A 26,630-nucleotide genomic window follows, 5' to 3' on the forward strand; every position below is an offset into this window, starting at 1 on the left:
CTATCCAGCCACTTCAATCTTCAGTCTTTTATACTGAATAATTCAACTTTCCCTCAGTCATTTGAAATGCTTGATGATGTGTTTTTAATGCTCAAGTAGCAGAATTCATTGTTTAACATTGGAGTACCCAGACCAAAGCCTGCGATGGGGTCAGTTTTTGAACCCTCTTTAGGTAAATACATAATACTGTGAAGCATTTCATCTTTATTATACCGAAATTTAAGCTTCAGTTCAGTTCAGTCGCTCAGTCGTGTCCGACTCTTTACGACCCCATGAATCGCAGCACGCCAGGCCTCCCTGTCCATCACCAACTCCCAGAGTTCACTCAGACTCACGTCCATTGAGTCAGTGATGCCATCCAGCCATCTCATCCTCTGTCATCCCCTTCTCCTCCTGCCCTCAATCCCTCCCAGCATCAGAGTCTTTTCCAGTGAGTCATCTCTTTGCATGAGGTGGCCAAAGTACTGGAGTTTCAGCTTTAGCATCATTCCTTCCAAAGAATTCCCAGGGCTGATCTTCTTCAGAATGGACTGGTTGGATCTCCTTGCAGTCCAAGGGACTCTCAAGAGTCTTCTCCAACACCACAGTTCAAACGCATCAATTCTTCAGCACTCAGCCTTCTTCTCAGTCCAACTCTCATATCCATATATGAGCACTGGAAAAACCATAGCCTTGACTAGATGGATCTTTGTTGGCAAAGTAATGTCTCTGCTTTTCAATATGCTATCTGGGTTGGTCATAACTTTCTTTCCAAGGAGTAAGCGTCTTTTAATTTCATGGCTGCAGTCACCATCCGCAGTGATTTTGGAGCCCCAAAAAATAAAGTCTGACACTGTTTCCACTGTTTCCCCATCTATTTCCCATGAAGTGATGGGACCAGATGCCATTAGCCCTCATATTTAAAAACTTTCTAGAAATTTGCACATTGTATTTAAGTTTTCAGAGTTAACATATTGCTTTATTTAGTGTTTTGCTACTTGTAATTGATACTTTTTTATGTTCAAAGCTGAAAGCATTATGTGTCAAAATTCTGTAATAATAAGTTACCAGGGACACATAAAAGTTAATTTGATTAAAAGTGCATCTTATTTCCAAGGTGAGAATCCTAATCATTTAACTTTTGAAATGATGTATAATAGAATGCTTTGGTAAAAGCAGTAATAATAATAAAATTACAAAGCTCTGCTGTGATTTTTTTTCCTAGTTTTTAATACATTTTAATGTTAAACTTAATTTTTATAGTCAAGTAGAGTTGTTTGACATGCTGAGGTTTAATTTTCTCTTTTCAGATAATTAGTTTGTTAAATGTGTTTACACCACAAAAAACTCTAGAAGAATTTCAAGATGTGTAAGTATAATTTTTATTCAGTAATACACTGTGCATGAAAGACTGAGAATTTAAGAGAACATGACTGCTTTTTTTAACTTAGGAAATGCAGACAATAATACATTTTTAGATGATATCTTAGCCACTGTTCACTATGAGATAGAAACAGTAAGGAAAACGAATAATAATATTCAACTGCTTGTGCCTGTGGACTTCCCCGGTGGCTCTAGTGGTAAGGAACCGGCCTACCAATGCAGGAGACGTAAGAGGTCCTGGTTCAGTCCCTGAGTGGGGAAGACGCCCTGGAGAAGGGCATGGCGACCCAGTCCAGTATTCTTGCTTGGAGAATCCCTTGGACAGAGGAGCCTGGCAGGCTATAGTCTACAGGGTTGCAAAGAGTCAGACATACTGAAGCAACTTAGCACGCACGTGCTTATCCCTAGACAGTTATCATTTTTACAACAGATAAAGGATGACTGAAAGTGGATTCCTTGGAGAAGACAGTGCCATTAATACTGCTGATTTGCTTTACTGAAATATAAAATGTTTTTCTCTAGTCCCCTAAAATCCAGGATTGTAGGGTTTAAGTGTTTACGGTTGTTATATGAAATAGGTAAGTGACGAAATATTATATGTTTTCCAAAATCTGAAATAGAATTGTTTTACTAACAATGAAATGAAATATTAATTTATTATTGAGATATAATGCCCAACTTTATCTTAAATTTATTGGTTTATTCACTCAACAAATATTTGATTGCTAGAAATTCCCTGGTGGTCCAGTGGTTAGGATGCCATGCTTTCAGTTGCACAGCCAAAAGGAAAATTTGATTGCCAGCTGTGTGCTAAGCACTCTCTTGAACTTGACATACTTAGTGAGCAAAACAGGCAAAAATTTCTTTCATTATTTAAGAATTGCAGATGATCATATTTCTTCCTAGAGCTTGAAGGAAAACCAGGGAAGATAATCAACATAACAAATAGGGAAATTATGTCATTTGTTAGAATGTGGCAAATGTGGAAGAAATTAGCTGAGTGAGAGGGATCAGAAGTGTTGGGGGTTAGGAGTCAGGCTGCAGTTTTAAGTAGGATAGTTAGGGAAGGACCTCATGGGACTGGTGACATCTGGAGAAGCCTTGAAGGAAATGAGGGGGTTCGTCCTACAGATATTTTGAGAAAGGCAGTATCAAGATAGGAGGAGTGGGCTTCCCTGTCGGCTCAGTGCTAAAGAATCTACCTGCCAGAGCAGGAAGCAGGGGTTCGATCCCTGATCCAGGAAGGTCCCCCATGCCACGGAGCAGCTGAGCCCATGTGGCACAACTACTGAGCCAGCTCTCTAACACTTGCGAGCTACAGCTCCTGAGCCCACGTGCTGGAGCTGCTGAGCCCGCAAGTCATGGAAGCCGTGTTCCACAAAAGGAGAAGCCCCTGCAATGAGAAGCCCATGCGCTGCAGCAAGAGAGCACCCGCTGCTCGCCGCAGCTGGGGAAGACCTGTGCCTCAGCGAAGACCCAGCACAGCCAAAACTAAAGTAAATACAGTCATACTTTTGGAAGATAGAGGGGACAAGCAGCGTAAAGGAGCAGACGTGGGAGTGTGCCTGGTGTGTGCTCTTGAAGAGCAAGAGCCTGTTTGGCTGGATCTGAGGAAGCAGAGGAAAGTAGAAGAGATCGGCTCAAAGAAGTGGCAGGGCCGACACTGCTGGGCCTCTCGGCCGTTGTAAGGACTTCCCTTTACAAGTTAGACTTTCAGTAGAAGACTGAGTTTATCTAACTTACATTTTAAAACAATAACTTGGTTTCTGGTCTGAGAATCCACTGTATGGGGTAGAACATGGAAGACCAGTCAGGAGGCTATTGCAGTAGTTCGGGTGAGAGATTATTGTGGCTACGTTTAGACCAAAGGGGTGATGGTGATGGTAAAGGCACGAGATTGGATGGTTGACACTGTTTTGAAGATAGAACCCCAGTGTTTGCTCTTAGAGAGGCTTTGAGAGAGGCTTTGTGTGGTCTGAGAGAAGGAGCTGCTGAGAACATTTGGAATTTTGGCTCAGGTGCTCACCAGCAGGATAAAAGTTCTCTCAACTGAGATGAGGAAAGCTGTAGGAAGAACAGATTTGGGGGTGGTGTAGAATCAGGGGCTCAGTTTTAGACAGGGAGTCTATTGGGCACCCAAACTGATCTGTGAAGCAGTCAGTTAGATAAGTGAGCCTGGAGTTCGGGTGGGATGTCTGGGGTGAATGTATTAATTTGAGAGTTGGCAGTCTATAGATTGTATTTAAAGCCTTGAGATCAGAAACCAGAGATGATCATCATGACTGTGAGTACAGTAGAGAAGAGAAGGCCAAGAACAGGTGCTGGCATTCCAGCAGCAAGAAGCCAGTGGTAAGAGAAAGTCACGGTCAGCCAGGATTGTAGGACTAGCCACTGGGTTTAGCAGCACGGAAAGTGTCAGGATCCTTGAGGACAGTTTCAGCAAAGTGGTGGGGGCAAAAACCTAATTAAAGTGAGATTAAGGAAAAATGGGAGAAAAAAATTGAGTGTAGATACCTCTTTGGGGAGTTTTGCTTGCAGGAAGAGCAAAAATACAGGATCGTAGCTGGTAGGGGAGGGAAGGTCAAAAGTTTTCTTAAGATGCAAGCAGCAACGGCATGGTTTCTGTATTGGTAAGAATGGCCCAATAGCAAAAAATTTTGAATATAGGAGATTTTGCATGTTTGAGATTCTATTTACTATGATATAAAAATTGCTTCTTTTCAAGATAGCTTATAAATCAAGATACCTAATAAAAGCGAGTTATCTTTTTACTTTAGCCAGTACAGTGACTAGGTATGAAGTTATTACTTTTTAATAAAAATTCTGATGTAATACCATGAAGGAATTTGGATGATTTTCATGTGTACATGGCTGATCATTTATTTCCTCAGGTATTTGGTTATGGAATTAATGGATGCTAACTTATGTCAGGTTATTCACATGGAGCTGGACCATGAAAGAATGTCCTACCTTCTTTACCAGATGCTCTGTGGTATTAAACATCTACATTCAGCTGGTATAATTCATAGAGTAAGTAGTGACACTGTATTGGTTTTTTCCTTTTAATCAAAATCATTTTGTTATTGTAATCTTCAGATACAAAAGAACATATTTTTTAAAAATTTGTCAATGTTGAAAATCCAAATAAACTTTGGGATCATGTTACTTTCTCAAAGATTGTTGAGATTAGAAGACATTTGTGGAATGCCTGGTTTGCCTGGGCTCATCTGAGCCACCCTGGGTGCAGATATGAGCCAGCTGCCCAGACTCATATACAGAAAAATGCTTCTTTTTTTTTTTAAGTTTTTATTTGGAAATAATTTAAAACTTAGAGAAAAATTGCAAGAATAGGACAAAGAACTTTCAAATACTATTTGCCCGGATATCCCTGGTGTTAATAGTTTTGTCATACTTGAAATCTTATTTTTAATGCAAAGAATTTGAATTTGGGGTGGGGGAAAGTTAAAGGCCAAGTAGTATATGATACAGTTGCTCTAGAAGTTTTATATGAGTTATCACCCAAGTATTCATTTCTTACATCGTGAAATTCTACCACTCCAGCATCCCAACCATACTGGTAGGAACTCTTGGAAAGGCTCCAGGCAGACCTCTTGACTAGGCCAAGGCTGGAATTTGAATGGTGGTGTTGCCTGTCAGGGAGTACATATTTAAAAACCAGAGAGATGTTCTCTAAGCTGGTTTTATGAGCTCTTGTTATTTTTTGATCTGTACGGCTGTGTAAACAGATCATGATAAAGTTTTTGTTTGTTTCTTTGTTGTTTCATGTTTTTTTTTAGCAACTGAAGTGTTGAGTGAGACTAGAGGCAGAGATAATAATAGTTTTATTGAAAGCATTCTTAGCATTCCTTAAATAATTACTATATTGATTTTATTGAGTGTCTTTTGATACTATGTTTCAATAGCAAAACGTATTTTCTGTGAACTAAAGTCTGTGGGGGGAAGAAGTGAGACAAGAACAATGAAACCTTTTCATACAAAAAAGAACAGAGAGATTTTTGATGGTATAGTAGTAGTAATTCTTTTGAATCTGTTGAGTGGTTCCATCACAGCCACTGAACAGAGGCCTAACACAGTAGCAGAGCCCACAGTTCAGAGAGGGCCAAACCCTTGCCCCTTGTGAACATGAGGCCTGAGGCCCGGGTGAGGTCTGCCACCTGAGACCAGCCCTGGCTCTCCCACTGACTACTGGGGGCCTGCCGCAAAGATTCCTGGATAGTCTTCAGTCATTTAAATAACAGCCTCTGCTGCTGCCATGCAGTCAGTTAAAGTAATATAAATTCAGTTGATGAATTTTCTTTAGAAATAGTGACACTAGTCATTTTAATTAAAAATAAAGATTTCCTAGCATACCACATTCTATTTCTTTTCCTAAAACATTCAATTCAGTTCAGTTCAGTTCAGTCGCTCAGTCGTGTCCGACTCTGCGACCCCATGAATTGCAGCACGCCAGGCCTCCCTGTCCATCACCATCTCCTGGAGTTCACTCAGACTCATGTCCATCGAGTCTGTGATACCATCCAGCCATCTCATTCTCTGTCATCCCCTTCTCCTCCTGCCCCCAATCCCTCCCAGCATCAGAGTCTTTGCCAATGAGTCAACTCTTCGCATGAGGTGGCCAAAGTCCTGGAGTTTCAGCTTTAGCATCATTCCTTCCAAAGAACACCCAGGGCTGATCTCCTTCAGAATGGACTGGTTGGATCTCCTTGCAGTCCAAGGGACTCTCAAGAGTCTTCTCCAACACCACAGTTCAAAAGCATCAATTCTTCGGTGCTCAGCCTTCTTCACAGTCCAACTCTCACATCCATACATGACCACTGGAAAAACCATAGCCTTGACTAGATGGACCTTAGTCGGCAAAGTAATGTCTCTGCTTTTGAATATACTATCTAGGTTGGTCATAACTTTCCAAGGAGTAAGCGTCTTTTAATTTCGTGGCCGCAGTCACCATCTGCAGTGATTTTGGAGCCAAAAAAAAATAAGTCTGCCACTGTTTCCACTGTTTCCCTATCTATTTCCCATGAAGTGATGGGACCAGATGCCATGATCTTTGTTTTCTGAGTGTTGAGCTTTAAGCCAACTTTTTCGCTCTCCTCTTGCACTTTCATCAAGAGGCTTTTTAGCTCCTCTTCACTTTCTGCCATAAGGGTGGTGTCATCTGCATATCTGAGGTTATTGATATTTCTCCCGGCAATCTTGAGAAATCTGTATGCAGGTCAGGAAGCAACAGTTAGAACTGGACATGGAACAACAGACTGGTTCCAAATAGGACAAGGAGTACGTCAAGGCTGTATATGGTCACCCTAAAACATTCACAGACCTTTATATAAATTAAGGCACTCTTAATTTCTCTTAAATACATATTGTATTAAAGTCTTGCCTGAGAATAAGTTCTCAGATAATTAGGCTTCCTTACTGTTAAGCAAACAGTTTGTCTTGCTCTGTCTCCCCACTTGGGCCCAGACATACATGGCGAAGCAGTATCCTCTCGTTTCAGGGGTGCCTTGTGAGAGCTGTAGCATACACTTGCCTGTGTTAGGTGATGTTTGGTCCTTGCAGTGTAGGCCCACACCTGCAGACTGGAAAGTCACATAGGGTCAAGGAAGTTTTTGGTTTGCCCAGCATGATTTCGCCAACCGCCTCTCCATCCTATCTCCCCACTGGTTCTCCCTCCCCTTGTCTTATGCCTTCTGGTTCACACATCAGTAGGACTGTGGACTCTGTGTTTGCTTGAGAGCACCACGTGCACATTGTGGGGAAGGTGGATAACGCCCCTGTTTGCACACCCACCCCTCCTCCAGGTCCTGAGAGGTGAGCAACCACCGTTATCCTTTAGCGTGTTAATGGTTTCCTGTGAACTTTTCCTGTCCTTTTTTCTGTATACAGTACCATAGATGGAGAAGGAAGTGGCAACCCACTCCAGTATTCTTGCCTGGAGAATCTCGTAGACAGAGGGGCCTGGTGGGCTGCTGTCCATTGGGTCACACAGAATTGGACATGACTGAAGCGACTTAGCATGCATGCATGCATTGGAGAAGGAAATGGCAACTCACTCCAGTATTCTTCCCTGGAGAATCCTATGGACAGAAGAGTCTGGTGGGCTGCCATCTATGGGATCACACAGAGTTGGGCATGACTGAAGCAACTTGGCAGCAGCAACACCATATAGACAAAATGTGGTCCACTGGAGAAGGGAATGGCAAACAACTTCAGTATTCTTGCCTTGAGAACCCCATGAACAGTATGAAAAGGCAAAAAGATAGGACACTGAAAGATGAACTCCCCAGGTCACTGTGTGTGTGTGTGTTAGTTGTTTAGTCGTGTCCGACTCTTTGCAACCCCATAGAGTGCAGCCCACCAGGCCTCTCTATCCATGGGATTCTCCAGGCAAGAACACTGGAGTGGGTTGCCATTTCCTTCTCCCAAAGGAACTATAGAAAGAAGGTGAAGTCACTCAGTCATGTCCGACTCTTTGTGATCCCATGGACTGCAGCCCACCAGGCTCCTGCATCCATGGAATTTTCCAGGCAAAGGTACTAGAGTGGGTTGCCATTTCCTTCTCTGCCCCAGGTCGGTAGGTGCCCAACACGCTACTGGAGATCAGTGGAGAAATAACTCCACAAAGAATGAAGAGACGGAGCCAAAACAAAAACAACACCCAGTTGTGGATGTGACTGGTGACAGAAGCAAGGTCCAATACTGTAAGAGCAATATTGCATAGGAACCTCGAATGTTAGGTCCATGAATCAAGGCAAACTGGAAATGGTCACACAGGAGATGGCAAGAGTGAACATCGACATTTTAGGAATCAGCGAACTAAAGTGGACTGGAATGGGTGAATTTAACTCAGATGACCATTATATCTACTACTGTGGGCAAGAATCTCTTAGAAGAAATGGAGTAGCCATCATAGCCAACAAAAGAGTCCGAAATGCAGTGCTTGGATGCAATCTCAAAAACAACAGAATGATCTCTGTTCGTTTCCAAGGCAAACCATTCAATGTCACAGTTATCCAAGTCTATAACCCTGACCAGTAATGCTGAAGAAGCTGAAGTTGAATGGTTCTATGAAGACCTACAAGACCTTCTAGAAATAACACCCCAAAAAGATGTCCTTTTCATTATAGGGAACTGGAATGCAAAAGTAGGAAGTCAAGAAACACCTGGAGTAACAGGCAAATTTGGCCTTGGAATATGGAATGAAGCAGGGCAAAGGCTAATAGAGTTTTGCAAAGAGAACCCACTGGTCATAGCAAATACTCTCTTCCAACAACACAGGAGAAGACTCTACACATGGACATCACCAGATGGTCAACACCGAACTCAAATTGATTATATTCTCTGCAGCCAAAGATGGAGAAGCTCTATACAGCCAGCAAAAACAAGACTGGGAGCTGACTGTGGTTCAGATCGTGAACTCTTTATTGCCAAATTCAGACTGAAATTGAAGAAAGTACGGAAATTCATTAAACCATTCACGTATGACCTAAAACAGTGGAAATGAGAAATAGATTTAAGGGACTCAGTCTGATAGAGTGCCTGATGAACTATGGATGGAGGTTCATGACATTTGACAGGAGACAGGGAGCAAGACCATCCCCAAGAAAAAGAAATGCAAAAAAGCAAAATGGTTGTCTGAAGAGGCCTTACAAATAGCTGTGAAAAGAAGAGAAGCAAAAAGCAAAGGAGGAAAGGAAAGATATACCCATTTGAATGCAGAGTTCCAAAGAATAGCAACGAGAAATAAGAAAGCCTTCCTCAGCGATCAATTCAAAGAAATAGAGGAAACCAATAGAATGGGAAAGCCTAGAGATCTCTTCAAGAAAATTAGAGATACCAAGGGAACATTTCATGCAAAGATGGGCTCAATAAAGGACAGAAATGATATGGACCTAACAGAAGAAGATATTAAGAAAAGGTGGCAAGAATACACATAAGAACTGTATTAAAAAGATCTTCACGACCCAGATAATCACGATGGTTTGATCACTCACCTAGAGCCAGACATCCTAGAATGTGAAGTCAAGTGGGCCTTTGGGCCTTAGGAAGCATCACCATGAACAAAGCTAGTGGAGGTGATGGAATTCCAGTTGAGCTATTTCAAATCCTAAAAGATGATGCTGTGAAAGTGCTGCATTTAATATGCCAGCAAATTTGGAAAACTCAGCAGTAGGACTGCTGATTGCCTTTTCCACAGGACTGGAAAAGGTCAGTTTTCATTAGTCTCAAAGAAAGCCAATGCCAAAGAATGCTCAAACTACTGCACAAAATTGCACTCATCTCACATGCTAGTAAAGTAATGCTCAAAATTCTCCAAGCCAGGCTTCAACAGTACATGAACCGTGAAATTCCAGATGTTCAAGATGGTTTTAGAAAAGGCAAAGGAACCAGAGATCAAATTGCCAACATCCACTGGGTCATCAGAAAAGCAAGAAAGTTCCAGAAAAACATCTATTTCTGCTTTATTGACTATGCCAAAGCCTTTGACTATGTGAATCACAATAAACTGGAAAATTCTGAAAGAGATGGGAATACCAGACCACCTAACCTGCCTCTTGAGAAATCTGTATGCAGGTCAGGAAGCAACAGTTAGAACTGGACATGGAACAACAGACTGGTTCCAGATAGGAAAAGGAGTACGTCAAGGCTGTATATTGTCACCCTGCTTGTTTAACTCATATGCAGAGTACATCATGAGAAACACTGGGCTGGATGAAGCACAAGCTGGAATCAAGAGTGCCGGGAGAAATATCAATAACCTCAGATATGCAGATGACACCAGCCTTATGGTAGTCTAGTCAAGATTATGGTTTTTCCAGTAGTCATGCATGTGCATGCATGTGAGAGCTGGACTGTAAAGAAGGTTGAGCACCAAAGAATTGATGCTTTTGAACTGTGGTGCTGGAGAAGACTCTTGAGAGTCCCTTGGACTGCAAGATCAAATCAGTCAATCCTAAAGGAAATCAACCTGAATATTGACTGGAAGGACTGATGCTGAAGCTGAAACTCCAATACTTTGGCCACCTGATGCGAAGAGCTGACTCACTTGAAAAGACTCTGATGCTGGGAAAGATTGAAAGCAGGAGGAGAAGGAGATGACAGGATGAGATGGACATGAGTTTGAGTAAGCTCCCGGAGTTGGTGATGGACAGGGAGGCCTGGCGTGCTACAGTCCACAGGGTTGCAAAGAGCTGGACACAACTGAGCAACTAAACTAAACTGAACTGATACCACAGGCATAGATACACACGTTCAGTTTTGCTTACTAAGATGGTTTCAAAATAAACATACAATTTAATTACTTGAAAAATAAAACAGCTGTAATCCTACCACTTTTGTGTTGTATAATTAAAAACAAATGGAAAGGAAAGTCCCCCAGCCCTCCATTGCCACCTGGAGGAGGCCATTGATGGCATTTGGGTTTTTTCTTCCTGCCTTTACACCGATACATCTTCTTACTTATGTAATACCAGCATATCTGTTTATACTTATGTCCTTTATAACTTATATTTTTTAAAAATAGAATCATCTTGTACATGATTGTTCTGCAACTTGCTGAATGAGTTGGTCAATCTGTTTTTTTATTTTTATCAAGGACAACTTATTAAAAAGGAACCCTCGCCTCCTCCCTCCTATTTCACTCTCCCCAGAAGCACTCATTCAGTTCTTTTAGCTGTTATTTTGGTGTTTATATTTTGAAACAATATGATTAGATCTCTATTGATCTCTCTTCAGTTTGGGACATAAGGTACTGATTTAGCTCTCTTTCTCTCCCCTGTTCTCCCAGTTAGTTACAGTATAATTGGTTTAGATCAGATGTAAGTTTTACATCAGGACCTATAAACACTTTTCACAGTTAAGCTTTCATTTATACCATGATTATATTTCTTTTCTTTTCAATTTTTTGTCCCTAGAGTTAACAACACTTGTCTTTCACTTGTTAGAGCTGCGGTCTCTGTTGTTTGTTTGAAGGAGGAAGCAGTTTTCCATGTCTTTACTGCTAATTAAACCCTACGTTTTCTGCCAGGTGTCTAAGTGTTCTCTTGCTGCAGATGGCTTAACTGTTTCATTGGTTTGATTGTCTTGTGGAATCTCAGCCCTGCTCACATCTGGACTGGCCACCCCCATACCTGATGCCGAGGCCTTATCCTGGCCTTGCCCCAGCATTTTCCTGAGGATTTCCTTCACCTCTCCCTGCTTCCTGACGCCCATCTCTCCTTTGTTTTGGTGGGACATATCCTCCGATAGCTTCCCCAAAAGTGGTGCCTGGAAAGTAAAGTTTTTGAGGTCTCAGATATCTGAAACTTCTCTTCTGCCCTGTCATATGATTAATGATTTGGTTGGATACAAAATTCTTGGTTATCAATCAGTTGCCCCCTGAGGTATAAGTACTGTACCGTTGTACTGTAGTGTTGTATGGCTTTTGAACTTTCTGTGCTATTCTTATTACAGATCCTTTGCAGATGCCCTGGTTTGGGTTTTGTTTTTATCTCTGAAAACATCTTTTAAAGTTTCTTTATTTCTTGTATTCTGAAATGTTACGGTGATATGCCATCATATGGAAATTTTTTTCATTAATTGTGGTGGGCACTTCAGTCTGGAAGGATGTGCCATAGAGTTCTGGGAACTTTGTATTATTTCTTTCAGAATAGAAATGTGTTTTTTATTCTGTCTTTCTCTGAAGTACCAGTTAGTTGGAGCTCTTTTTTTATCTTTCAAAGTTCCTTTTTATAGCATTTTGTTCTTTTTTTAAATTGGAATATGATTGATTTACAATATTGTATTAGTTTCAGGTGTACAGCCTAGTGATTCAGTATCTTTAGAGATTATATTCTATTTTTTTTTTAATCTTTTTTTTTTTTTAACTTTGCAATACTGTATTGGTTTTGCCATACATTGACATGAATCCACCACGGGTGTACATGCGATCCCAAACATGAACCCCCCCTCCCACCTCCCTCCCCATAACATCTCTCTGGGTCATCCCCGTGCACCAGCCCCAAGCATGCTGTATCCTGCGTCAGACATAGACTGGCGATTCGATTCTTACATGATAGTATACATGTTACAATGCCATTTTCCCAAATCATCCCACCCTCTCCCTCTCCCTCTGAGTCCAAAAGTCCGTTATACACCTCTGTGTCTTTTTTGCTGTCTTGCATACAGGGTCATCATTGCCATCTTTCTAAATTCCATATATATGTGTTAGTATACTGTATTGGTGTTTTTCTTTCTGGCTTACTTCACTCTGTATAATCGGCTCCAGTTTCATCCATCTCATCAGAACTGATTCAATGTATTCTTTTTAACGGCTGACTAATACTCCATTGTGTATATGTACCTCTGCTTTCTTATCCATTCATCTGCTGATGGACATCTAGGTTGTTTCCATGTCCTGGCTATTATAAACAGTGCTGCGATGAACATTGGGGTACATGTGTCTCTTTCAATTCCGGTTTCCTCGGTGTGTATGCCCAGCAGTGGGATTGCTGGGTCATAAGGCAGTTCTGTTTGCAATTTTTTAAGGAATCGCCACACTGTTCTCCACAGTGGCTGTCCTAGTTTGCATTCCCACCAACAGTGTAGGAGGGTTCCCTGTTCTCCACACCCTCTCCAGCACTGATTGCGTGCAGGTTTTTATATTCTATTACAGGGTGTCACAAGACAACGGCGTAATTCCTTGTGCTGTACCGTAGAGCCTTGTTGCTTCCTTTATGTATCTTCCTTATATATGCTGCTTTTATCTGTTAACCTCAAACCCCGAAATTGTCCCTCCCCACTTCCCTCTCCCTTTTGTTAACCGCAAACTTGTTTTCTCTATCTGTGAGTCTGTTTCTATTTTGTATATACATTTATGTGTAGCATTTTTTAGATTCCAAGTGATTGATATCATATAGTATTTGTCTTTCTCTGACTTGTTTCACTAAGCATAATATGCTCTAGGTCCATTTACATTGCTGCAAATGGCAATATTTCATTCATTTTTATGACTGAGTAATATTCCATCCTATATATATGTATATATATGCTTAGTCACTCAGTCATGTCCACCTCTTTGCAACCCTGTGGACTGTAGCCTCCAGGCTCCTCTGTGCATGGAATTTTTCAGACACAAATACTGGAGTGGTTTGCCATTTTTCTCACCCAGGGGATCTTCCCAACCCAGGGATTGAACCCACATCTCCTGCATTGCACACAGATTATTTACCTGCTGAACCATCACAGAGGACCATATATATACATATACACACACACACATATATATATACACATATATACATACAATCATACAACACATCTTTTTATTCAGTCGTATTATTAGGCACTTACTTGGGTTGCTTCCATGTCTTGGCTGTGGGAAATAGCATTTTCTTCTTGCATGAAGGCACTGTCGTCTCTACAAGGCTAGAATTTCTTTGAAGTTTTTTTTCTGTTAAATGATAGTTTTACTGTTACAGAATTGTGTTATTTTCTGTTGCTCAATCATGATACAATGGTATTAAGTGAATAATAGTTACATAATCACAATAATAAAAGATGTTGATCAGTTTTCATAATCAATATCCAGACCAAAAAAGAAGATAATTACAACTGCAAGCCATAATAGAGACATGATTAACCTAAACAATGTAAGATAATTACATACAGTTTTGGAGGGGTTAAGTAAAGTAATGTGGTAAGTGAAAGTGCATACATGCACATGTTTTCATCCACCCAGCTGGTCTGTGTCTTTTGGTTGGTTCATTTAATCCATTCACATTTAAGGTAATTTTCAATATGTATGTCTATATAGTCAAAACTATGGTTTTTCCAGTAGTCATATATGAATGTGAGAGTTGGACCACAAAGAAAGCTGAGCGCCAAAGAATTGATGCTTTTGAACTGTGGTGTTGGTGTTGGAGAGGACTCTAGAGAGTCCCTTGGACTGCAAGGAGGTCAAACCAGTCAATCAGAATTGATGCTTTTGAACTGTGGTGTTGGTGTTGGAGAAGACACTTGAGAGTCCCTTGGACTGCAAGGAGGTCAAACCAGTCAATCGGAAAAGAAATCTACACTGAATATTGATTGGAAGGACTGATACTGAAGCTGAAGCTTCAGTACTTTGGCACCTGATGCGAAGAGCTGACTCATTGGAAAAGACCCTGATGCTGGGAAAGATTGAAGGCAGGAGGAGAAGGGGAAGACAGAGGATGAGATGGTTGGATAGCATCACCGACTCAACGGACGTGAGTTTGATCAAGCTCTGGGAGTTGGTGCTGGACAGGGAAGCTTGGCGTGCTGCAGTTAGACACAACTGAGCAACTGAACTGACTGATGAGAAGTGAAGAAACAACCAAGATCTTCTGTGGGGATCTGAGAGCTCTGCCTTCACCTTTCTGTGAACCTTCTCCCCACCCACCCCCATCCCCCGCAAATCCCTCAGCATCCTGCTCCCTACCCCATCCTGCCTTCTACAGTGCTTGTCATTTAATTCCACAGCCCTTTCCAGAGTTGTGGTCCACTTTGTCTCACTGCGGGCCACTCACTGAGGCTGGGATTACTCCACCTGGCCAAGTTGTGTATTCCTGTGTGCTGACTTCCATTGCCATAGAGCATATGAGGGTTTTCACTGACGGCGTTAGTGTGCCATGATGGCGTTAGACGTGCAGGAGATGCAGAGAGAAGGCCTCTGAGGAAGAACAGAAGGAGGGAGTCAGAGGAGGGGGGAAAGCTGGCAGGGGACCGCACAGTCTGACCCCTTGGCATAGAGAGGGTGTGAAGAAGGGTTGGAAGCAGCCTGTTAGAGGAATCCAGTATCTCAGAGGAAAGGGCCTCTTTCTCCATGCAGTTGCTGGCCAAGAGCCAGTGTGGGACTTGTGGCCTTGTGAGCGGAGGGGAGGCTTAGGGCGCCTCAGGGCGTGTCTGCCAGTTGCACTCCCACAGTAGAGAGAGAGACAGGCATTTTCATGGATACCACTGTCCACCCCTGTCCATCTCCACTCTGCTTCTGCACACAGGTCAAGAGCAGGCTCCTCATGAGCCTCCCTTCCTGAGGGGAAGAGACAAACCGTAGTCCCTTTCACCAGGTGTTGATCTCGGAGCCACAGCAGGTCCTCATTCTCTGCATTGTTCATTCCTGAAGTGTACGAGTCTGGTGGTCCAAAACGGACCCTGTGGTCCACGCAGCAGTCGTCTTCCCAGTCCTCAAGTATGTGATTGGAACTGATACACTTGACAGTTGATATTCCTGGCAGATTGACCCCTGCATTTGTTCTTTGGTCTGCAGTTAAGAGTTATCTTGATTGGCAAGGCCAAGTGGAAACGTGAAACTGCCATCCCCAAGATAGTACATCAAAAACGGTATTAAACTCTGGGAGATGGGGAGAATGGAGGAGATTACTGCCACCGTTAGAACCTAAAAATGTCAGGGTGGTGGTCCCTCCCAGCTCAGTGTAATTCACTCGTCCAGCCCTTGAAGAAACTAGATGGATGCTGGAGAATGTCGACCACCAAGACTTAGCTGACCAGGGGTCCTGATTGTAGCTGCTATGCTGGACACAGTGTTGTTGCCAGAGCACATTAATAAGGCCTTAGGTGTGTCATATAGTCATTGATTGGGCAAATGCATTCTCCCATACTGATTAGATAAGAGGATCACAAACCATGTGAGATGGACAACAATCTTCTGTCCCAGTTTTGGCCCAGGCCTGTGTCATAATATAGGTGGGAGAGATCTGGACCAGTCTCCGTTTATTAGCTGGGCTCCATGACCACCCCCTACCACCAGCTGGGGGAGGCACGATGTTGTTTGGAGTCTTTGACTTTCAGTGTCCACTTAGAACTTCAACGTCTAGTACTTCTCCAAATGTCTGCTTAGGCTCCTGTCCCCAGATACAGTCATCCGAGTAAGCGGTCATAGGTACATGTGAGGAAATCAGGTCAGTGGACAGCTGTTACACTTCTTCAGGCAGCGGGTTCTAGATGGAGAACTGATGAGGAGTGACGACGCCCGCAGCCTCGACTCCTCTGCTGCTGCCCGTGTCTGGTTACAAGTGTTTCGTATACCCTTGTTGGCTGCCCCAGGGGTGCCATCCCCATACTCTGTGAGTCAAGCCCCCAAATTTAGGTGGCATTTGTGTTTTACTGTGTATTTCTTGTTTTCCTTGTTTGGGATGGTTTTCAGGATTTGAAGGGGCAGAATTGTCTTTACTCTGCCATCTTCAAAGCACAAATCCACTTCTTTTGTGGAAAGCTGCTTCTGGTTGTGTGTGGAGAATGATGGGGCCGTGTGTGGGGGGAACCCTCAGAAGCCCCAGGACCTCTTTAGGCACCTTCCATTGCCGCCCAACACGGCCCCGTCTACCATTCCGGGCAGGACAAGATCCACACCTTTCCACAGCTTGATTCCACAGGTTTCCATTTGACTATCATTATTGTCCAGTAGATGGCAGTAAAGTCCATCTTTACTTGGATGGCGGTTGGTCCAACAAAACCAGTGCAAGAGACACTCTTGTGCCACTCTTTATGACAGACGTGGCTGGCATGGCCATGTTTTCTAACCACACAGCAGTTCATCAGGCTGAATGACGCTACTCTGATCATCCTTGTTCGTGTGGCTGTGTTAGTTCAAGGCCAGGCTGGATTTCAGGGACTGCTGGGTGGTCAAGTATGTTGTTAACTCATATCGCGACGTCGTGTCCAGCTCTTTGCGGCACGGCAGGTTCCTCTGTCCTCCACCCTCTCCTCGAGTTTGCTCAGATTCACGTGCATTGCATCAGTGGTGCTATCTAACCATCTCTTCCTCTCCCACCCGCTTCTTCTGTTGCTTTCAGGCTTTGCCAGCGTCAGGATCTTTTCCAGTGAGTCAGCTCTTTGCATCAGGTGTCCAAAGTATTGGAGCTTCACCTTCAAAATCAGTCCTTCCAATGAATATTCAGAGTTGATTTCCATTAGGATTGACTGTCTCATCTCCTTGCAGTCTGACGGACTCTAAAGAGTCTTCTTCAGCACTACAGTTAGAAAGCATGAATTCTTTGGCGTTCAGCCGTCCTTATAGTCCAGCTCTCACATCTACACATGACTACTGGAAAAACCGTAGCTTTGATTATATGGACCATTGGTGGCAAAGTGACGTCTCTCCTTTTTAATGTGCTGTCTAGGCTGGTCATAGCTTCCCTTTCAAGGAGCAAGCGTCTTCTAATTTCACGGCTGCAGTCACTGTCTGCAGTGATTCTGGAGCCCAAGAAGAGAAAGTCTGTCACTGCTTCCACTTTTTCCCCTTCTGTTTGCCATGAAATGATGGGACCGGACACCATAATCATAGTTTTTTTATGTTCAGTTTCAAACAAGCTTTTTCACCCTCATCAAGAGGCTGTTTAGTTCCTCCTCACTTTCCCCATCAGAGTGATATCATGTGCATATCTGAAGTTCTTGATATTTCTCCTGGCAATCTTGATTCCAGCTTGTGATTCTTCCAGCCTGGCATTTCCATGATGTACTCTGCATATATTAAGCAGGGTGACAGCATACAGCCTTCTTGTGCTGCTACTGCTAAGTCACTCCAGTCGTGTCCGACTCTGTGCGACCTCATAGACAGAAGCCCACCAGGCTCCCCCATCCCTGGGATTCTCCAGGCAAGAACACTGGAGTGGGTTGCCATTTCCTTCTCCAATGCATGAAAGTGAAAAGTGAAAGTGAAGTCACTCAGTCGTGTCCGACTTTTAGCGACCCATGGACTGCAGCCTACCAGGCTCCTCCGTCCATGGGATTTTCCAGGCAAGAGTACTGGAGTGGGGTGCCATTGCCTTCTCCGACAGCCTTGTTGTACTCCTTAACAAATTTGGAACCAGTCAGTTATTCCATGTAAGATTCTGATTGTTGCTTCTTGGCCTACATGCAGATTTCTCAGGAGACAGATAAGGTGGTCTGTTATTCCCATCTCATTGAGAATTTTCCACAGTTTGTTGTGATTACACAAAGGTTTTAGCATAACCCAAGAAGCAGAAGTAGATTGTTTTTTTTTGGAACTCCCTTGCTTTCTCCATGATCCATTGAATGCTGGCAATTTGATCTCTGGTTCCTGTGCCTCTTTGAAACCTAGCTTGTACGTCTGGAAGTTCTTATTTCACATACTGCTGAAGCCTAGCTTGAAGGATTTTGAGCATAACCTTGCTAGGATGTAAAATGTGTGCAATTGTATGGTAGTTGGAACATTCTTTGGCATTGCCTTTCTTGGGGATTGGAATGAAAACTGAATTTTTCCAGTATTGTAGCCACTGCTGAGTTTTCCAAATTTGCTACCATATTGAGTGCGGCTCTGTAACAGCATCAGAGTGTGATGCTTCCTAAGGCCCACTGGACTCCACACTCCAGGGTGTCTGGCTCTAGGTGAGTAACCACACTATCATGGTTATCCTGGTCATTAAGATGTTTTTTGTATAGTTCTTCCGTGTATTCTTGCCACCTCTTCCTAATCTCTTCTGCTTCTGTTAGGTCCTTAATGGTAAGGACCTTCTGTCCTTTATCATACCCATCCTTGCAAGAGATGTTCCCTTGATATCTCCAGCTTTCTTGAAGAGATCACTAGCCTTTCCCGTTCTGCTGTTTTCCTCTATTTCTTTGCGTTGCTTATTTAAGAAGGCCTTCTTATCTCTCCTTGCTATTCTTTGGAACTCTGCATTCAGTTGGGTCTATGTTTCCCTTTCTCCCTTGCCTTTCTTTGCTTTTCTTCTTTCCTTGGTTATTTGTAAGGCGTTCTCAGGCAACAACTTTGCCTTCTCGCATTTCTTTTTCTTTAGGATGGTTTTGGTCACTGTCTCCTGTACAATGTTATGAACTTCCATCCATAGTTCTTCAGGCACACTGTTTACCAGTTATAATCCCTTGAATCTTTTCATCACGTCCCCTGTATAATCATAAGGGGTTTGATTTAGGTCATACCTGAATGGCCTAGTAGTTTTCCCTACTTCAATTTAAGCCTGATTTTGCAATTAGGAGCTCATGATCTGAGCCACAATCAGCTCCAAGTCTTGTTTTTACTGACTGTATAGAGCTTCTCCATCTTTGGCTTCTAAGAACATAATCAGCTTTGGATATTGACCATCTGGCAATATCCATATGTAGAGTAGTCTTTTGTGGGTTTTTGAGAAAGGGTGTTTGCTATGACCAGCACATTCTCATGACAAAACTCTGTTAGCCTTTGTCCTGCTTCATTTTGTACTCCAAGGCCAAACTTGCCTGTTATTCCGGGTATCTCTTGACTTCCTACTTTTGCATTCCAATCCTCTGTGCAGAAAAGAACATCTCTTTTAGGTGTTACTTCTAGAAGCTCTTGTAGGTCTTCATAGAACCGTTCAGCTTCACCTTCTTCAGCATTACTAGTTGGGCTATAGAGTTGGATTACTGTGATGCTGAATGGGTTGCCTTGGAACCCATTCAGTCATTTTTGAGACTGCACCCAAGTACTACATTTTCTACTTTTTTGTTGAATATGAGGGCTATTCCATTTCCTCTAAGGTACTCTTGCCCACAGTAGTAGATAGAATGGTCATCTGAATTAAATTCACCCATTCACGTCTGACTTCCTACTTTTACATGCAAAAGTAGGAAGTTAAGAGATACCTGGAGTAACAGGCAAATTGGGCCTTGGAGTACAAAACAAAGCAGGTCAAAGGCAAACAGAGTTTTGCCAAGAGAACACACTGGTCATAGCAAACAGCCTCTTCCAACAACACAAGAGAAGACTCTACGCATGGACCAAGAAGAGAAGCAAAAGGCAAATGAGAAAAGGAAAGATATACCCATTTTAATGCAGAGTTCCGAAGAATAGCAAGGAGAGATAAGAAAGCCTTCCTCAGTGATCAATGCAAAGAAATAGAGGAAACCAATAGAATGGGAAAGACTAGAGATTTCTTCATGAAAATTAAAGATACCAAGGGAACATTTCATGCAAAGATGGGCACACTAAAGGACAGAAATGGTATGAAGCTTAACAGAAGCAGAAGTTGCTAAGGAGAGGTGGCAAGAATACACAGAAGAACTATACAAAAAACATCTTCATGACCCAGAAAACCGTGACGGTGTGATCACTCACCTAGAGCCAGACATCCTGGAATGCAAAGTCAAGTGGGCCTTAGGAAGCATCACTACGAACAAAGCTAGTGGAAGTGATGGGATTCCATTTGAGCTATTTCAAATCCTAAAAGATGATGCTGTGAAAGTGCTGCACTCAGTATGGCAGCCTGTTTTGAAAACTCAGCAGTGGCCACAGGCCTAGAAAAGGTCTGTTTTCATTTCAGTCCCAAAGAAAGCCAATGTGAAAGAATGCTCAAACTACTGCACAGTTGCACTCATCTCACACACTAGCATCACACATCATATTTCTTCAGGACACAAAAGTTGGTGAAGAAGTTGTAGTGGTTATACCTTCATTTACTGTTACCCAGTTGGTACAGTGTGAAATGCCACATGCTTGTAAGTTCTGAGATTTTTTTTTCTGAAAAGGATACCAAACTGCTATGATTTATTCAGTAATCCTGGATAAATACTTTGGTATTATGTAGGAACTTGGATGATCCTTTCAGTTTTATTCAGTACTGTTATTTTTTAGAGATCATGTACATTTCAGATCATCAGCAGTAATGTAGCAGATAGGTGAATTTCTGTTTTAGAGAGGATTGCCAGGTATTATACTCTCACAGGTTCTTAGGAAATTTTGTGGAATGTTTAAGAGTTACTGAAATTCATTTATGGAATATTTTCATGGAGAAGGAAATGGCAACCCACTCCAGTGTTCTTGCCTGGAGAATCCCAGGGACGGGGGAGCCTGGTGGGCTGCCGTCTATGGGGTCGCACAGAGTCGGACACGACTGAAGTGACTTAGCTTAGCACACACTAGCAAAGAGTAATGCTGAATATTCTCCAAGCCAGCAACAGTATGTGAATCGTGAACTTCCAGATGTTCAAACCAGATTTACAAAAGGCAGAGGAACCAGAAATTGCCAACTTCCATTGGATCACTGAAAAAGCAAGAGAGTTCCAGAAAAACATCTGCTTTATTGACTACGCCAAAGCCTTTGACTGTGTGGATCACAACAAACTGTAGAAAATTCTTCAAGAGATGGGAATACCAGACCACCTGACCTGCCTCCTAAGAAATGTGTATACACGTCAAGAAGCAATAGTTAGAACTGGACATAGAACAACAGACTGGTTCCAAATAGGGAAAGGAGTACGTCAAGGCTGTATATTGTCACCCTGCTTATTTAACTTATATTCAGAATACATCATGCAAAATGCAGGGCTGGATAAGCACAAGCTGGAATCAAGATTGCTGGGAGAAATATCAATAACCCCAGATATCCAGATGACACAGGTTTATGGCAGAAAGCGAAGAAGAACTAAAGAGCCTCTTGATGAAAGTAGAGAGGAGAGTGAAAAAGTCGGTTTAAAGCTTAACGTTCAGAAAACTAAGATCATGGCATCCAGTCCCATCACTTCATGGCAAATAGCTGGGGAAACAATGGAAACAGTGACAGACTATTTTCTTGGGCTCCACAATCATTGCAGATGGTTATTGCAGCCATGAAATTAAAAGATGCGTGCTCCTTGGAAGAAAAGTTATGACCAACCTAGACAGCATATTAAAAAGCAGAGACATTACTTTGCCAACAAAGGTCCATATAATCAAAGCTATGGTTTTTCCAGTAGTCATGTATGAATGTGAGAGTTGGACTATAAAGAAAGCTGAGTGCCGAAGAATTGATGCTTTTGAACTGTGGTGTTGGAGAAGACTCTTGAGAGTCCCTTGGACAGCAAGGAGAATCCATCCAGTCCATTCTAAAGGAAATCAGTCCTGAATATTCATTGGAAGGGCTGATGCTGAAGCTGAAGCTCCAGTACTTTGGCCACCTAATGCGAAGAACTGACTCATTGGAAAAGACCCTGATGCTGGGAAAGATTGAAGGCAGGAGGAGAAGGGGACAACAGAGGATGAGATGGTTGGATGGTGTCACCGATTCTATGGACATGAGTTTGAGTAAGCTCCAAGAGTTGGTGATGGACAGGGATGCCTGGCATGCTACAGTCCATGAGGTCGCAAAGAATCGGACACAACTGTGCAAGTGAACTGAACTGATTCCTGTCTGTTTTAGTTCACTGATTTCTAAGATGTCAGTCTTGCCATCTCCTGCTTGACCATCTCCAATTTATCTTGATTCATGGACCTAACATTCCAGCTTCCTATACAGTATTGTTCTTTACAACATCAGACATTACTTTCACCACCAGGCATATTCACAACTGAGTGTCGTTTCCACCTTGGCCCAGCCACTTCATTCTTTCTAAAGCTATTAGTAATTGCCCTTTGCTCTTCCCCGGTAGCATCCTGGACACCTTCGGACATGGGGGCTCATCTTCCGGTGTCATATCTCTTTGCCTTTTTATACTGTCCATGGGGTATAAAAAGGAGAATCTCCTTGGAATGAGGAGGCTGGCAGGGTACAGTCCATGGGATTGCAAAGAGTTGAACACAACCGAGTGACTAAGCACAGTTTGTATCCCGAAATACCCGTTCTTCCCATATCCTTTGGTTCTAAAAATGGAACCTAGGAACAAATTGGGTTGCTTTACCTTAGCTGCATTGCTGCCTGCTCTCAGGAAAAGGTCGCTGGTTTGAGTGTGGTGCCTGTTCTTCCCATGCTTGCTCTTGAGCAGCCTCGCAGCCGTGGGTGGGGTTGGCCGTGCCGCCCTCAGCGCTTCCTGCTGGGACGTGCCTGGAGGAGGTGCTCTGGGGCCAGCCAGGGGCCAGTGCGTCTGCATGGGCTTGGTAGGAGTTTTCATTATGTCTTTAAGCACTGTATAGTTACGTTATATTTTACTGAATTCCGAATTTTCAGAAAGAAAGCCCTTAGCAGTAATGAAACATAGTTTTGACTGATGTAAATTTAAATATTTTTCTACTTATCCCAGTAACATTTGGCAGCTGTCACTCAAGGCACACCTATGTCCATTGGTGACACATCAATTGGAAAGTTTCAGCCAGGTGCTGGTCCTAAAACATCATTTACTGTGTGATGTGACTTGGCAGTTTGACCTTGTAGCTACACGTTGGAAGGCACCTGTGAACGTCATAGATTGTTTAGAAGTCATAGTCTCCAGGATGAGTTTTCAGGCCGAAGTTCCAGGCAAGAATCAATTCCTGTAGCTTGAGGAAGGGTCTAGGATGTAGGGGATCACCGTAAAGAAAGGCCCTAGAGTCACGAAGGAAAAAGCAGCAGAAGTTGTGATGAGCTGTGTTGAGAGTGTGGCGGAGTGTGATGCGTGCATTCGCCTGCAGACGTTTTCTGAGAATCTGCTGTGCCAGACTCCATGTGCTGGGAGCGCAGGGAGACCTTGAGGCCTCCTCTCACAGAGCCCTCGCTGGGAGGGGTGAAGAAGGGACTTAGAGGAGTGTGTGTGCCCGGGAACGGCAGGTCCCAGGAGATGGGACGTTCTTGTTGGTAATCGAGGGATTCTTCTTCCAAAGAAAGAAGAAGCCTTTGGGAGGTTCCAGGGTCCGAGAATTCTAGCCCTATGCCGTCCAGTATCATACCCACTAGCCACATGAAGCTATTAAGTACTCAGAATGTAGCTATAATTATAAATAAATACTGGATTTCAAAGACAGTACCAAAAAATGTAAAATATCTCCATAATGTTTATATGTTGGTTACATTTTAGAAATGAGTGCTATGGAAATACACTGTATTGGACTAAAGAAAATATTATTAAAATTAAGTCTTACCTTTTCTAGTCACTGTTTTTTTAAGGTGGCTGTTAGAAAATGTAAATTACACATGGGGCTTGAATTGTGTTTCTGTTGGATAGCAGGGAGGAACCAGCATGTTGGGAACTGAAGGATGACCGGGCGTGGCAGGAGGGAGGAGAGGATGGTGTAGAGACTCTCTAAAGGATTTAAGCAGAGCAGAGTCACAAAGGCTTCCGCACGGTGGATGAGGGCACCCGTCTGGCCTCTCTAGACTGCTCTGTATGGGTTTCAGTCTGAGAGTTAGGTTTTCCAGCATGACTCTACAATCCCAGGGTTCAGTTCTAACTGTCTTCCCTCTCCCAGCACTCTCACATACGTCAGTGGTCACCGACCTCACAAAGCCGTAACCCACGTGAGATTGTGTACTAGCCTGCTTTGGCTCGCCGTGTTAATTTAAGCCTTTTCTGTCCTAGGATCTGAAGCCTAGTAACATTGTAGTAAAGTCAGACTGCACCCTTAAGATCCTGGACTTTGGCCTGGCTCGCACAGCATGCACCAACTTTATGATGACTCCCTATGTGGTGACGCGGTATTACCGGGCACCCGAAGTCATCCTGGGCATGGGCTACAAAGAGAACGGTGAGTACAGATGGAACTGGAGGAGGCCGTGGTGCTTAAAATTAGTGCTATTAGTCACCACGAGCTTTTTTTCTCTTTCCTGTGAACTGTATGAAACATAATATGGAGACTGTGTTATGCATAGATTATCATAGTTCACAGATGAGAAATAATTTTATATTTCCATTGGTTAAAATTATTCACTTTTGAAATGAATATTTTGAACATTTATCAAAGTATAATATGCTTACAAAAAAAATATGTGAATCCCAAGTGTGCAGCTCAGTGGGAGCACACCCATGTAACCAGCAGCCTAACTGAGGCCTCCCTAGGACCCCTCTGGGTCTCAACCCCCAAGGGAAGCCATTATCCTGATTTCCAGCACCATAAATTAATTTTTATTTTTGAGCTAGATATAAATGGAATAATACAGCATGTGCTTTTTGTGTGTAAAATTGGTGTTTGTTTTTTAACAGCAAAACTTATTCTAGCAATATCAGAGCTCTTTGAAACTTAGCTTTTGAAAAATTTGTCAAAAAGAACTAAATCACACTTACTTATTAAAAAAAAAAGAGTCTAAAAGTTTGCCTGTCATGTGAAATGAGTTGAGCTTCAAGTTTATCCAGATATTTTAGAACTCCCATTCAGAGGGACACAAGCCTGTGGCCTTCCAGTCCTCCATGGCCGTGAGAGGAAACTCGGTGCCCCGTGAGCGTCTCTCAGCCCGCCTACACCAGCAGGGGCACTGAAGGAGCTCTCTGTCTGGGCCCCTGAGGCCTTGTTCAGCTGGGCCCCGCAGAGGAGAGGGAGCAGCCAGAAGCTGAGGCGCCTCTCGCCCTCTCCTGGGACCCAAACAAGCCTGGCCCTGTGGGGCCCCGCTGACTAGACAGTTCAGAAAAGGATCGTTCTGGAGGCATGGTGTTCATATTTCACATGAGTCCTGCTAGCAAGCTGGGTCTGTCTTTGTTTGGGAGGGGGTTTGAGAAGAGACATGCATGGTGGGCGGTCTCTGGCTGGTTTTAATCACCTGGTATTTGGTAGTGGACATCTGGTCTGTCGGGTGCATCATGGCAGAAATGGTCCTCCATAAAGTCCTGTTCCCAGGAAGAGACTGTATCCTTCACAGGGAGATACCTGGTGCTGACCACAAGGCCGGGAGCCGGGGTGGGCTCGTGCCTGGAAACAGCTTTCTGGGGACAGGCACTCCTTGTTTCTGGGACTCTGTCTTTGAAGCTGTAAGCCAAGATTGCTGCAAACTGAAAGCCAAAATAGAGGTCAGCAATCTTTCGCACTGTCTAAAACAGTTCACCCTTAGGTGGCCGTTGATTTTCCATATTTATGTGTTTAGTGCACTGTTAGAAATCTTTTCTTCACCTTTGTTTTGTTCATGGCACTTCATAATTTTGTCATTTCACTTTATTTTCAGTTGATATCTGGTCAGTGGGTTGCATCATGGGAGAGCTGGTGAAAGGTTGTGTGATATTCCAAGGCACTGATCGTATCCTTCCCGGGAACCTTCCCGGCCATGTTTTCCATAAATACCAAAGGCAGCAGGAGCTCAAAAGGAAAATGTTGTGATTCTAGACTGTATACTAAGGAGGTCTTGATTATATTTGTTAAATTAGTGTCACAGATCAAATGGTTCAATTTTATGTTTTCCTTTTTACTTGACTAACGATTTTATTGACACATAGAATTAAACCAATTTATATTCTTAATTTTGTTAAAAATAGCTTATAAGAAATGCATTTACTCTTTGACAAATGTATTCTGGTGTTTAAATGAAAGTACTATTTAGTTAATTAATTTAACTATTTAGGGAGTTGTCTAAATTTAATAGGCCAATATTCTTATGTAATCTGCTTAATATACTATTTCATCAGTTACCAGGATGCAGTAGAATATT

The 26,630-nt window shown here is 42.9% G+C and overlaps 1 protein-coding gene across 4 annotated transcripts in view; it reads left to right on the plus strand.

The window, feature by feature from the left end:
• MAPK9 (mitogen-activated protein kinase 9) overlaps positions 1 to 26,630 on the plus strand; it is a 68,889-nt gene that overhangs the window by 30,914 nt on the left and 11,345 nt on the right. For 3 of the 4 annotated variants that reach the window (XM_068980296.1, XM_068980295.1, XM_068980299.1), the window contains exons 4-7: positions 1,290 to 1,348; positions 4,254 to 4,392; positions 24,580 to 24,745; positions 26,151 to 26,222. In XM_068980296.1, the coding sequence (XP_068836397.1) occupies positions 1,290 to 1,348; positions 4,254 to 4,392; positions 24,580 to 24,745; positions 26,151 to 26,222 (436 nt within the window). Of the gene's footprint in view, positions 1 to 1,289; positions 1,349 to 4,253; positions 4,393 to 24,579; positions 24,746 to 25,765; positions 25,838 to 26,150; positions 26,223 to 26,630 lie in introns of all 4 variants that reach the window. The other variant, XM_068980297.1, reaches the window with a different exon arrangement.

This window comes from Capricornis sumatraensis, chromosome 9 (genome assembly GCF_032405125.1).
Source record: "Capricornis sumatraensis isolate serow.1 chromosome 9, serow.2, whole genome shotgun sequence".
Classification (NCBI taxonomy): Eukaryota; Metazoa; Chordata; class Mammalia; order Artiodactyla; family Bovidae; genus Capricornis; species Capricornis sumatraensis.